Genomic DNA, 14,561 nt, shown 5'->3' with positions numbered 1-14,561 from the left:
TGCTTCAGATTTTGAAGGAACTGCTCTCCATGAGTCCAGTGAGAGAAGGATGTTATACAGAGAAGGAAAGGCTGTAGTAGCTCCTTCCTCTTCCACCTGTCCACCAGCTCTGGTCTCTACAAGTGTATATTATATCTATATCTATATATCTATATCTATATACATATCATGCAGAGAGATACATACAGCCCCTCCAGTACAGGAATACATTTCCCCAATACCCACTTTTCCCCTGGTTTGATTTAGTCTCTTTGTTAGTAGTATCTTTCTCTGCCTGTGGAGTAATAAGTGTAAACCTTGGTCCCATTTGGTCAAAGCTTGACTTCAGAACTTTAAAAGAATTGGCCAGGAAAATTTTGCAGGCTGTTAGAACCAAAGAAACACCTTAAGAAAGAAATAGATGCCCTGGGGAGTGTGGAGTCTTCCTTGCATAAAAGCAAGCACAGCTTGCCAAGTGAAAATGCCAGTCACCTCCAGCCCCATGGATTAAGAGCCCAATAGATTTCCCAATTCCATACTGCAGAGCTGAAAGCTGGACTCCCACTGGATGCCAAATGTGCATAATAATTCTAGGATTTCCTTTTTTCCTGAATCCAACACAATTCTGCTGAAAGGCAGGAAGGTGTTTTATAAATCCCTATTTATCTGAGAACGAGTTGCTGGAGCTTTGCAGTTCCACACAGAGAACACATATACCGTTTTTAAGAGGAGATGCACGTCTATTTAGGAATCTTTGAAGGCAAAAATGTCCAACTAAATAACACTTCTGTTTGAGGTGGTCTGTTTGACAAAGAGACCACCTGAAAATATGGGGATAATTGTTATTATCTCAAATATATCTGATGGGTTTGGGTTGTTATTCCACACCCCTGTGCCTTTTATTCCATAAAGGACAGAGGCAGTGAAAATTCAGTGGCAAACAGCTGAATTGATTATGTGACGTGTTTATCAAAAAATTGCACTAGTTGTGATCAAGCCAGCACATTTAGGTTTTGCATAAATCTCAGAAAATTCCTGTTCAGCGATGTATTTTTTCTGGTTTGTTTGGTTGTTTTTTTCCTGAACATAAAAATCTCAAGCAATCCTCCTTAAGTTCATCCATGTTTTTGAAAGGTACTAACCTGGATGTATGTGGCAGAGATGTTGCTGTCCAGGTAGAGTTTCCAGAAGGCTGGAATCAGACAAAATGACCTGTACAGACTTGTGTTTTGCAGATTTCTCCTCCCCTTCTATCACAGTGTACGCTTATATTCCCTATTGGCCTCAGAGTTTCTACATCATACACCCACAGTGCCCAGCCTGGCAGCTGCTTTACTTCCCCAGACTGGTTGTCTTCAAGATGAAAGCCTGACACCTAAGAAGTGCCAAGGGAGGAAATATTATCTTCCAGCTTTCTCAGGCAAGTGTTGGGGATTGAAGCAAGGTCTGTGAAAAGGTAGAAGTCATCAGTGGGCACACTGCTGTTCTAAATGAGGAACTTTGTGCTCTTATTTCTGGCTTTGAGAGTTAGTGATACTGCTTCTAATATATTGTGTCTCTCATCCAATGCTCCTGGAAACCACCAAAAAGGCTCTGATTGACTTAAATCATAGTTTGATCAGGCCTTCAACCCACAAAGGTGCCATTGTTTGGTTTTACTGCCATTGTGGTGCTTGGCATAGTGCTGCTCCTGCTCACACATACATTCAGATATATACATCTACTAACTCCTCACAAGCAGTGCTTTATAGGGGCAAGATATAATCCCTGGTGACAGAAATAGGTTACATTTTCCTGGATGTCAGCCGACTTTGAGGCTGAATTTCTGGTGATCTATTGTGACTGTTCTGGTAAATGCTTTACCTCTGTTCTCTTAGTAAATGTAAAATAAGTATTTGTCTGGATTCTCTTAAAGACTTGAGTTTAAAATTGTAGAAGCTTTTTGGATTAGTAATTGTAGAGACCTGTAAAACTTCAGTAGTTTGTCTTCCTGCTCTAAAGGCAACAAATTGTAAAATATTGCTATTCCCTGATAGTAACAATTCTCAAAAGAAAATAAAAAGATACAACTTATATAGCTGGATTTTTGTGTGTGTGTGGTTTTGTTTTGTTTTTTTCAGCTGTTTCAGAGGGACAAAAAGGAAGTTCACTTGGTCCAAAAGACAAATCATAACTTGGCAGCTGAGGGACAGGACATAACCTTGAGTGAAAAAGATCTTTAGGTGTTGAGTGACTGTGGCTTTGTGTGCTAATATCAGCTACATCAGCATGAGACAGATATGTCTACAAGGTGAAAACCCACAGGAGCATCAACACCTTCCTTGAGGAAGCTTCAAAGAGAAAATCCATGCCAGGTAGCTGTGTCTTGCCAAGAAGGTGTCATGCACTGGGTATAGCTTTGCACCATGTTACTTGAATCTTCCAGAGAATCTGTGTTAGATGCTGGATGAAGAACAGTCCTTTCCCCAAACTTCTTAGTCCACAACTGCACTAACACAGCCATACCCACTGCCAGGCTCCAAGGTAGCAGGTAATCATGGGGCTATACATACAACAGAAACATCTCTTTCTTAGTGCCTTTGAGCTAGCACTGAGGTAGCTCAGCACTGCACAGCACAGGCATTATCTAAAATGGCCTTTAGAGTATTGAGGATCATGCTTTAGGATTTGTCTGCCTGTGATCCATATTATGTTTTTAGGCACTTGGGAAGGTCAGTGTTTAATGTAACTGTGCATGGAGAGTCCCAAGTTTCATGACCTCCAAGGCATCAGATGTGTTGTGTGTGACAGGGCAAAACTGAAATAATCTATGTCTTGAAAAACAACCATCTGAAAAATCTGTGCTGCCACTTCCTTATCTATAGGCCTGAGGCATGCATCAACTTTTGTCATCCTGCTGAAGGAGAGTACACCCCTGTCTGGCATGTTTCTTCCCTTTTCTCTCTTCCCTGCTCCTAAGGAGAAAGAGCATGAAATGAACTACAAACTCTCCTGCCCCTAAATTGGTTACTGATTAACCATATGGATTAGGCAAAAATCCTTGTGAGTCAGGATTTCTTTATCTAGAAAATGAACATGTGAACAGTGACTATAAACTGTGTTCCTAAAATGATGCATTTTAATGATTCTCAGTCACCCATTCCTAGTGTCATGTCCATTACAACTCACCCATGTAAAAGCAGTCTCCTTTCCAAGGTGTCTCCATAGTCCTGTGCAGAAAATCTCAGTATCTCAGAAGCTGTTAGCTGTAACTGTGTCTCTGTTAATCAATATCCTGATTGATTTTTTGTTGGTTTGGTTTGGTTTTTTTTGGACCAGAACTGACCATAGCTCTGAGTGACCTAAAAGGGTACTTCTAAGAAAATAACTGATATAATATTTCAATAGCCAAACTGAATTTTATTTCTATATCTTTTATTTTAAAGAAAGCAAGCAAGCAGCACTGGGTGTGCTGTGAGTGGAGTGGAGTGGTGACTCCCTGGCCACCCAGTGCTGCTTGCTTGCTGTCTTTAAAATAAAAGATATAGAAATAATTTTGGTTTGGCAACAAAATTTTATATCATAACTAATTAATCTAATTTTTTTTAGCTTTTTCTGGCCCATACTACATTGCTTGCTCTAAATCATGATGTGACCTCCTTCCAGACAAGTTCATTAAAATCCCCTTAAAATTGTACTTGTGTTTAAAAGGGCTTTTGGTACAATTTAATGTCTAAGAGAGAGAGGAGGATGGAAGTGGAAATGTGCCACATGAGCAGATGTTCAGCTGGGAAGGTAACATTAATGATTAGGCTGTGCAGCCAGAACTGGTGTTAACAGCACATGCATCCTTTGAGGATTTAGAGAACTGAACTACACATAAATACTTGCTTTTTCCCCTTCCTTGTTTTTCATACCAGAGAAACTTGAATCTTGTCTTTTGCCAGTATAATTCCAGTGTAACTACACAGAAATCACTGAAAGAAAATAAATGCAGATCACCACATCTGCATAATATTAAAGTCAGCTATTGCATGATTTTCAATTTTTCACCTCTCCTAGAATGCAGGTATTGGTTCTATAATGCTCAAAAAAGTCCTTACGTACTGTATTCCAGGTCAGCACTGCAGAGGGAAGCAGCAGCACCTCATTATGGAAAAGCAATGTGGCCATCAAAGGACTAGTGCAAGCTCCTGCTCAGGTTTTTTCTCCCATTAGAGATTACCTCATTATTAGCAAGCTGGGAGGCACTGGTGAACATGAGTGTCTGGAACTCCTTTATATAACAATACTGCCACTATTTGGCAGTTTTTGGGGGGGACACAAGACAGATGATGGACTTTGGGCCTGGTTAACATAAGAGATTTGATAACAGGATGCCCTGGCAAAAGCAAACAGAACTTTGAAAATGAGATCTAGATTGCAAGAAGATTAAATCAGACAGGCTAACCAGAAAAAGAAAATCTCATTAAACTCTGCAAGCAAGAGACATTGCTATATGCAAAAATTTGTGTATGTAATTTTAACCTAATCATTGCAGTACACATTACTAATCTCCCTAAAATAGTATATAAGCATATATATCCCACAATAAAATCAGTCTCTGAATCAGTCTCCCTGTCTCTCGCCATTGCTGACAACTATTGTCACCAGATTATTTTTGAGCACTGACTGTATCTTCCTGTTGCAGCACCAGTTTAACTAGAATGTTTCTTGAAAATCATTTTGAATGTGATGATTTAGAAAACGGTCAGCTACCAGCTATGAACATTAAAAGGCTGAGAACAAAGAGAGGAAATAGTTTGAACAAGAATAAGTTTAATCCTAGAAGCACCTGTCTTCTTGGATAAATGTAAGCTTATTCATATTCTGGTAGAAGTTTTGCAGTAAAGCTACAATCCTACAATTCTCTTGATGATGAGCTCAAACAAAGCAAGGGACCTGCTTGGAAAAAGGAAAAAATGCATGGTCAGATAATAGATGCAGAATTAAAGAATCTGAGAGATTGAAGGTACCAAAAAGTTGAGTCAGAATTTTGCAGAGAGTTTTGCAACACTCTGAACCACCAGTGATCTCAGATGCTTAATTACAGTGGAGAAGTAGTAAAAAACCACAAAACAATACAAAAACCCATCCTGAACTGCTGGGTTCAGGAGATTCTGTGCATTTAGAAATCCATGTTCTGAACTGCTGCCTAAAATTGCCTGGATTTTTATGCATACTGTTACTACCTGCAAGCATTAAAAAGTAGTGTCCTAGTAATGACACTGGGGCCTGGATGCTAGCAGACAGTGGCACTGAGAAGTACAGCCCTGATTTTCTCTTGTAAGTGGCCTAGGTTTGTGCCAAGAAACACAGGTTGAGCTGATTCTCCCAACGTTCTGAGTAGGATTCAAGGACTTTGGAAAAATGTGGCAGAGCCAGTCTCCAAAGAAGTACCCTCAGACCCGGCTAGAGACAGTCCAGGTGGCAGTGCTGTGGGGACTTGTAATCCATGCCATTAGAAATTCTGTAAGCAGTTCATCTTTACGCCTCTTGCTTTGGGGACCAGAGCCCCTGTCACCTGGCAGGGCAGTCCCACCCTGCTGGCAGCAGCCCCTCAGGGAGTACACAGTGCACCTGGCACATGAAATCCCTCTGGGACCCTCACTCTCCTGTGCTTTTTAAAAGCAGAACAGCTGGAAGAGCTGAGGAAGGTGCTCCATAGACCTCTAGCCAACATCATGGGGCTTTTAACTGAGCTGTTGCTCATCATGTCTGAGGGAGACTACACTGACTCCAGCTCAAAGATTAAGAACTAGGCTCTTCCTACTTTTCCCTTGGAACCTAGTTCTCTGCTTAATTAACACATCAGCATTTGGGCCAGACTCCAATTGCACAGCTCAGTGGTGCTGTCCTTTTCCTGGCACAGGGCTCCAGTCAGTGCTGGGGCCAAGGAAGAGGAGGCAGGGAGGGCATGGAAGCACAAGAGACATCTCAGCAGGAGGCAAAGCACGGGGCCAGAGTCACTAACCTGACTCCTAAGGAGTCCTTAGGCCAGGGTGTGAGGTACCACTCTTCAAATTTGGGACTTGGCTGTAGGTGGCTGCATGAAACACGCTCACATGGACTCCTGCTGGGCACCCATGCATGACCAGAGTTTGGGCTAAGCTCCAGTTGAGTGTTGTGGCCAGAAAGACAAGTGGTGCCTCAATTCTGTCCCTGGTGTTCAGGAGATGAAGGCCGAAATCCTCGCTTTTGCAAATGGTTCTTTATGCCAAGTACAAGACTTGAAAACTCAAGCAACATGGAGAAGAGCAAGTAGCTCTCATTTGTGACAGACTTGCCCTCTCAGAAAGAGCTGAGTATGTAGTTCAAATAGAAGGAAGGAAAAATAAACTTCTTTCAGAGTAGACAAAAGTCACTAAGTCACTCTACTCAGATTTGGGGGATGCCACTGAGGTAGGGAAAACAAACTTACAAAATAGCTTACTGAAAATGCATGGAAATTGTACTCCTTTATCCTTCAGGACTCAAAGCATGCTTCTCTCAAATGCTTTGGGGGTTGGAGGGTCCTGGTTTTAAATACTAACCACATCTAACACTCTCAGAAATTTGCTTACCTTTTCTTTCTTTTATTTTCGCTTTCTCTATGAAGCAAAATATCCAAAGCTGGGAACTTGAGCTTCACTCACCCTGAGTGTCATGTTCCATGAATGTTCCATGAGCAAAAAGGAAACTATTTTTGTTTCCTTTTTTGTCATTTAGCTCATCTAGCAACTATTTGTGCTGATGGCAACAAAACATTTACCTGTTGCCCGCTAAGAGCAGGAGGGCTGGGTGGTAAGGGCTCTCCCTTTTCTGAAGAACTGTTTACAGAACAGCTTGAAAGGCTCAGGTGAACAGGACAGATTCCAACTGTGCTGAAGGTGGCAGCGCATTCAGGCCTGCCTGGGATGGCTGTGGGCCAGCAGTGCCTGCAGCAGGAATTGCACAAGTGGGTGCACAGATCCTCTGTGCTCTGGAGAGGTCTTTGACCCATGTGCCAGCATCTGCTGCTGTCTTGGACCCCAGGCCAAAGACCTTCAGGGATTTCACCTCCTGTGCCATCAGAGCAGGCCCCTGGCTTGTGATGAGGAGCTGTGTGCAGGCTCGTCTGCAGCCTCCCCCTGCACCCCCTGCCCTAGCCTTGGCCCTGGCACCTGTGTGGACTGTACTTGTGGCACCCAGTCATTCGTAGAGAAATTCTGCACTGTTTTCACGAGAAGGTGTTTTAAAGATGTCTGGAAAGTGCACAGGAGCAGTGTGAGCAATGATACAGGGAAAGGTGTATTCTGTATTCCTTGATACTATACCTTAAATGCATCTCTAGCATGTGATTATGACTTTCACTGCCAAGAGACACTGTGGTCCTTGTGGTAAAGAACTTATATGCATTTATTCACATTAAGGCATATTGATGGTGCAAATGCATAATTCATAATCAATGTAATTAGGTATATTACATATAGATCTGTATTATTTCAGGTATTTCCTACAAAAATAGGGGAAATTCAATGTTCTTTAAAGCGTTTTATAATTCAACATTATAAATTGAGGTGAAAACAGACTACCCACCTTTGAGGAAATTCCTGACTACCTCAGCACAATGAGACAAAGGTGATGGGATGTACATTCAAAGCAGCCCTTCTAGAGCTGCATCACTGCTTTGCTAACACTCCCTGTTATGCAGCTGTGTTCCAGCTGCAGGTGTGGGATAAGCCCTTAGGTGTGCCTGGGAATGGTGGCCTGGAAGCCCCTGCCTGAGCTCTGTTTGGAATCCAGGCAGTTGAACTATGCTCAGCACATGTTCTCTTTTCACTGGTGCCTCTGGGAAATGAGAATCAATTCTTGCTTTTCACTGTGTGTTTCTCTGCCCAATGATTGCATCAAACTTGACTTCAGACATCTTCTTCAGAAGGTTCAGGGCACGTTCTGGAAACACCCTGGAAGAGACAGTAACATGAAATTAAAAGTGGGATAGAAACCTAAATGATGGGAAAAAGTGTCACTGCAGGTAAGGGAAGAGCTGGTCTGGCAGGAGAATGCATGCACACACATGAACTGAGACTATGTATTAAACTGGGCATTATTTCCTAAGGACATGTAGAACTTGTCAATCTCTGACAAGTTTTAACCCAAGTCCCACCCATTTTTTTTTATGACAATTCCAGGACATGTATGTACCAACCATGATTCAGGCTGCAATATTGCTGCAGAATCCAGAAAGTTTTCATACTGAACAGAGACACAAGTATTTGCTTTCTCTTTGCAACAGAGCCCTTTAAAAACAAATTTTCCTGCCTCAGTGGCCTGAATTTTTGGTGTTGACATGGAGAAACAAACACTCAGGTCCTCATCTCATTCTGGGGCTGTGCTGGGGCTGCTGTTTCAGAAAATGTCGTGGCCTGCAGAGCAGTGAAGCTCTGCACTGACACCAGTCAGCTGCAGCAAGTGGTTCAATGCAAAGGCCTGTGAGAGGGCTCAACAAAATCTCAAGATGATGTCTGCTGTTGTCACTGGAAAGATCCACTGCATTATTAACGACCTTGTGATATGTTCTAAAATACAACTTTATCTTGAATCAGATTTTACAAGTTTGAGAGTACACTCAGCAGGTTACAGTTGATACATTTTTTGCCGTACTCACCTTTCAATCAGTAAAGCTATGCTCTGATTTGATGGAACGAAAACCATTTTCTGGTTGGTCACTATTCCTTCCATCAAAGCCTGTACGACTTCTTCAATCTCCAAAATCTTTCCAAGCCTACACAGGAAAGCAAACAGGTAAGAGCTGCAGTGATAAAAAGGGGTGGTACCAGGTCATCTGGGAGGCTTCACAAATGTACAAACTCAGGTAATTGAAATGCAACAATTACAAAACAATTACATGGGTTAAAGGACATTGCAGACTTTCTTTAGTTTATGATACAAACTGCTGTTATACAGCCAGCTGGAACAGAGGCCTAAAGCTGGGGATAATATGCAGTGCCTTAATGCAAAGAAGGAAAGACAGGAATTCAGAGTATTGAGAGTTACCTTGTACTGGGGTTTTTGACAAATCCAGTGTTTATAAAAACAGGACAAAGGCACGTTGTTTTGATTCCATCCTTTCCAAGGGCAGACAGCTCCTCTGTCAGAGCTTTATGAAATCCAACTGCAGCGAACTTGCTTGAGCTGCAGAAAGGGAGGAAGTACAAATGAGAAGGCAGAAATCCTATTTCCACCTGTCTACCACTGCAAACGGCCTAAACCATCATACACATACAGTACAGGGTAGGATGCAAAAAGCTCCAAATAATATAATCCAGCTGAGAGGCAGAGCAAGGATTATATTAACTTTCTGTGTGCCAGACTGTAGTGCTGGACAAGATATTGAAACTTGTGGAGTAATTGTGGAAAGCAGACAGGGTATGAACAGGCAAACAAAGCAGAGATGAAAACATCAGGAGATCTTAGAAAAAATTAACTAGCATGTGTCAATTGATGCACATCAAATTTTTCCCATGAGAGAAGATTCTTGGAAGGAATGCATCATGAATGTCTGAAATTAGGAAGGATGGGCAGGGTAGAAATGGAGATTAACCTCTGACTACATATTGTATCACACAGGAGCATCTCAAATCAACTGTGTGTGCTTTGAAATAGTGGGATATCATGCAAGAAAAATGTAGAGGAGGAACGACCTGCCACGGAAATAGGTGTGGGCCTTAAGTTTCAATGAATTCCAAAGAAAATAGATATCACATGACTATTCTTTCATGCAAATATTGCTAACAATTCAGTCAGAGCCAATTACTTGGTACTTCCTGATGGAAAAGATGCAATTAAAATTTTTAAAACTAAGCAAGCTGATTACAAAATGACTTACCAATATGTCACCATGAAAGGAACCACAAAATGACCTGCTGCTGAAGCCACGGTCACAATGTGCCCATAGTTGTTGTTCATCATGACTGGCAGGAAAGCTCTCGTGGTCTTGGAAGTCATTTAAAACAAGAGGCAAAATCCAGGGGGCGGGAAGGAGGAAAAGAACATGGTTTTCTTAGGCATACTCAGCACTGACTCTCAGAGTTATTCCCCACGTGGCCAAAGCTCTCCCTAAAGCTCTGATCTGCACAGCACCTCAGATTCCAGAGCCACAGGGATACCTGCTCTCTGACCAGTGGTGCAGCTGGCAACCTGCTCTCCAAAGGCTGCAGCAGTTGGCCATAAACAAGAAATGGTTTTCACATCTTTCCTTTGCTGCTTTTAAGGTTTCAGGTGTCAGCAGAAATGCTGGCAGGGTCTCACCCCGGCACATGAACAATAAACCACTTGTCGATCTGTGGCTTCTCTTTTCTTCTGCCACAAACAAGTCCTGCTGAAGCCCTCCCACCCTGTCAGCCCCACGACACCTCTGACAGAGGCCTTCTGTGCGTGCTGCAGGTGAGGCTGTCAGCAGCCAGCTCACATCAGCAAGAAGCCATTCCAGTTTCCCAGCACACAGCCTGCTTGGGTGCCCTGTGCTGTAACAGTTCATTTGGTAATTTCACTGCTAATCATGGTTGGCCTAAACATGCATTGACACTCCCAAACAAGTGTGTATATAGATGGTGGTGGCCCTTACCCACATGTGGCCCAGAATGTTGACTTCAAACATCCTTTCTATCTGGTGGTCCTGAGTCGAGAGAAAGTCGGCAGCTGTAATCACACCAACATTGTTCACCAGGACAGTCACATCCCCAATATCCTTCTTCACCTTTTAGAGAGAAAACAAAAGCCCAAAACTGTGTCTGTCACTCAGGAGGGAAAAAAAAAAGTAAAGGTGGGGAAGATGAACCATGGTTAAATTCTTAACATTGCATCTTCAAGGGAGAGGGAGGTCATGCCGCATTTCCAGATGTGGCAGGAACTTTGCAGCAGAGCCATGGGATCTGGTTTAGATCTGATTCTTCCCTATTCATTAATGTCAGTATTTATTTTGTTCCATAAACTGTGCACAGTCTGGACCGTGTAGTCACAATTGGTGTGGGAAAAGGATTTGTAGAGAGTTCTCAGGGCCTGACAGAAGGTGCTCACAGTATGCATCCGTATGCAAACTGAGACAAGAAATGCTGACTTAGAAACGCCATGGGATAGGACAGATATTGTTGAGAGAGAAATGGAGCTAGAAAAAAGCTTCAAAAGATGGCCTTGCAAATAAGACTAGATACTTTGGAGAAATAGAACTATGAATCCTGCGTTGTATTGGGACCCACGAGGGGTAGTTTCAGATGAGGGACTTCAGGCATCTACAGCATGGTGTGGCAAAAAGCTGATCGGTCAAGAAAGGCTTATAGTGTATTGTGATTAGGAAATAGTTGGCTTCTGATTGTGATGGTGTGAATTATAACATCTGTATTGTCTCACCCTTCTCATCAGACTGAAAATGGAATAAAAGTTCTTAAGATGCCTCTCAGTTGCTCGATCTCTGGGTCAGGAAAAGGGTGTTGTCCAACACTTGGGACCACAGAGGTACAGACTGTTTTGAGGCAGCTGGAACACAGCCATTCCAATAAAATGTTTCATATGTTCTCAGTGCTATGTTCCTTCAGAGGCTGCAACCCTAGAGAGCAAACTTGGCAAGAGGATGTGATATGCTGGAGCCTCCCAAACCGGATGAGACTGGCTGTGATCTTGGAAATGCTACAGCACTCTGTGTCCAGAGAGCAACGAGGAATGGAGAGCTTCCAGGGGTTTGCAGGATTTGTGTGCAACAAACAGATTTCCTGCCTTCTCTGGAAATCAAGCATGGTTGGGAAAGCCTTTGGCCATGTCCCTGCTGCCCCACCTTGTCTGCAGCGCTGTAGATCTCCTCCCGTTTGCTGCAGTCCACCACGAAGGTTTGAACAGTGGCTCCCAGCTTCTGGCATTCTGCTGCTGTCTCCTCAACGCCGTGCTGGAAGAGGCAAAGAGAAAGACACAGCTGTGCACAGCTGTCCCCTCAGCACGGCTGAGCAGCAGAGGCTGAAAATGTTCCTGGATTGAACAACCACTGCCCAGCCCCTGAACAGTTCATAGCTACCCAGGGAAAGAGCTACAGGTGGGGTTGTTGAAAGAATAGGCATTCCAGTTGGAATTTTTAGACCTTTGTAGAGTGATTACCAGAAAGTAAATCACAGAATCTTGAAATGGTTTGTGTTGGAAAGGATCTTAAAGACTATATAGTTCCAACTTTCCCTTGCAATGGGCAGGACACTAGATGAAGTTCTCTATTCAATCTGGCCTTGAATATTTCAAGGGATGAGGCATCTCTAAATTCTCTGGGCAACCTGTTTTAGTACCTTACCATCCTCACAGTAAAGAATTTTTTCCTAGTATCCAACCTATCCTCATCTCTTTCAGTTTGAAGCCATTTCTCTCTGTCCTGTCACTACATGCTCTTGGATACACTCTCTATCAATCTTTTTGTAAGCCCCCTTCACATACTGGAAGGTTTCAATTAAGTCACTCCAAAGCCATCTGTTTTCCAGACTGAACAATCCCATTTCTCTTAGCCTTAGGAATGTGGCATCAAGAGTGAATTTGGCTTGGTGAGGCACACATAGCAGCAAAAAGAGGACACACAGTGCCTATCACAGCACAGCAGGCAGCACTGTGGGTGTAAACAGAGCTCTTGCAACACAGGCCTGGCTGACACCCCAAGGTGGCTCTATGCATTTCTTTACTCACATGCTGGGTGTGAGAAGAGCCACACTTGTATTGGGTCTGGCTGAGATAGAATTCATTTCCCCATAGCATCCTCACAGTGCTGTACTTTGCACTAGTTGCTAGGAAGGGGTTGATAACACACCCGTTTTTTGGTTGCTGCTGAGCAGTGCTGAGGCAGCATCATGGCTGTGTTCCCAACATTCCCCGCCCCATCAATAGAGCCTGGGAGGGGACACAAGCAGGAAAGCAGAGCAAAACTGACCAAAGAGAAATTCCATATCATATGACAGCTCAGATATAAAAGCCAAGAAAAAGAGGAAGAAGAGGAGGGGCATCTGGTATTTACAATGTTTGCCTTCCAGAGTAAGCACTCGCCAGGATGTGGGTGATCATCTCTTGCTGACGGGAAGTAGAGAATAAAAATTTTTTTTCTCTTTGCTTCTGTGCACACAACCTTTCAGCTTCGCTTTAGCAAACTGCTTTATTTCATCCTACAAGTCATCATTTCCCACGTTATTTCCTCTATCCAGTCCATCTGAGAAGAGGGGATGATAGAGCAGCTTGGTGGGCACCTGGCATGCAACCAAGGTCAATGCACCACAACAGTTCACAGTGCAAAGAGACTTTCCTTACCGGATTGCACTTGACAGACACAGAACAGAAGCTTCCTTCTGTTACTGTATCAGCTCACTAACCAGAGCAGAAATTATTTTGCTGTTGTCTTGTCCCCAGGTGCCAGAAGGCCGTGCCAGTGGGGCCCTGTGCTGGGGTCTGTTTTGCAGCTTCAGGATAACACAATTAGCTTCTTTGCTGACCCAATGCGTCAGAAACAGAAAGCCCAGCCTTTCACCCACCCTGTTGCACCTACACCCAGCAGTTTACCTTGATCCCTTCTGAATACCATGCAGCATGTTTGCATCTGCCCATCCTCCACTTGCCAAGGTCCTTTACGCGTGCAGCTGCCCAGAGGGCAGCCGGGCTCACATACAGCCCGGCACAGGGATGCTGCTGCTGCTGAGAGTGCAGAGAAAACACATCTCCCAGCATGGCACAGGAAACACCTGAGGCTACAGAGAGAACAAACGAAGGCAGACCTGCTGCTCTTTGCAAACAGCCTTCTGGTATCAGCGGGCTTTCTCTGCCAGCCCAGGCAGCAGCTGCACCAGCAGCTTCCCGAGCACTCCTTTCCCTGTCGCAGGGGCTCTGCCGGCTGTTGCCTGCTCCCTCCCGAGTGGCACCGAGGGACTGTGGGACCAGAGCCCCACATGCTCTGCTGCAAGCGGGGCCAAATCCTCTCCTGGCGCTCGGCATCCCAGGCGGAGGAGCCGAGCGGGAGCCGATGGGAGCGGTCTGGAAGGGGCTGGGCGATGAGGGCGCAATGTGGTGCTGCCCTTCTTACGCCCCTAAATGCCCCGTGGACTCGGAGGTGACACGGAGCGAGGACATGAGTGTGTCCATTACCTTGTTGATGTCCCACAGGACCAGCCTGCTCTGGCGCTTGGCGAACTCCAAGGCGGTCGCTCGCCCGACGCCATGGCCAGCGCCCGTGATGAGCACCAGCTCCCCGGCGAGAGACTTTCTCCTCACAGGCACGAACAGCTTCACAAAAGCCTCCAGGTAGGAATAGAGAAGCGTGGCCAGGAACAGGAGAAGCTCCAGAAACAGATTCATTGTTCTCCTGGAGCTCTTTCGAGGACCGAACTGAACTTTACTCCCTTTTGTAGGGGCCCGCGGGTTGTTGATTTACCCGCTGCCGGCGCGCCGCGGGTCCCGTCACTCCCGCAGGATCCACCCCAGCACCGGCGGCTGCTCCGCCCCGCTCTCCCAGGCTGAGCTCCCGGTGTCCCTGTGCTGGTGGCCCTGCGGTGGCGCTGGGTGAGCGGTGCAGAGGAGCTGCAGTCTGCACCCTAACC

The 14,561-nt window shown here is 44.6% G+C and overlaps 1 protein-coding gene across 1 annotated transcript; it reads right to left on the bottom strand.

Moving 5' to 3' along the window:
- Positions 1-7,347: 7,347 nt before the first annotated feature.
- LOC134418469 (estradiol 17-beta-dehydrogenase 11-like) lies at positions 7,348-14,407 on the bottom strand. Its single transcript, XM_063156812.1, has 7 exons — positions 14,110-14,407; positions 11,789-11,896; positions 10,586-10,717; positions 9,848-9,954; positions 9,016-9,153; positions 8,627-8,743; positions 7,348-7,922 (listed from the first exon to the last, which is right to left on the bottom strand). Exons 1-7 carry the CDS (start codon positions 14,317-14,319, stop codon positions 7,835-7,837), a joined length of 900 nt encoding a protein of 299 aa, XP_063012882.1. The 5' UTR covers positions 14,320-14,407; the 3' UTR covers positions 7,348-7,834.
- Between the last annotated feature and the right edge of the window lie 154 nt (positions 14,408-14,561).

The sequence above is a fragment of the Melospiza melodia genome, chromosome 5 (assembly GCF_035770615.1).
Source record: "Melospiza melodia melodia isolate bMelMel2 chromosome 5, bMelMel2.pri, whole genome shotgun sequence".
Lineage (NCBI taxonomy): Eukaryota > Metazoa > Chordata > Aves > Passeriformes > Passerellidae > Melospiza > Melospiza melodia.
This window is presented reverse-complemented; position numbering and strand designations above follow the sequence as displayed.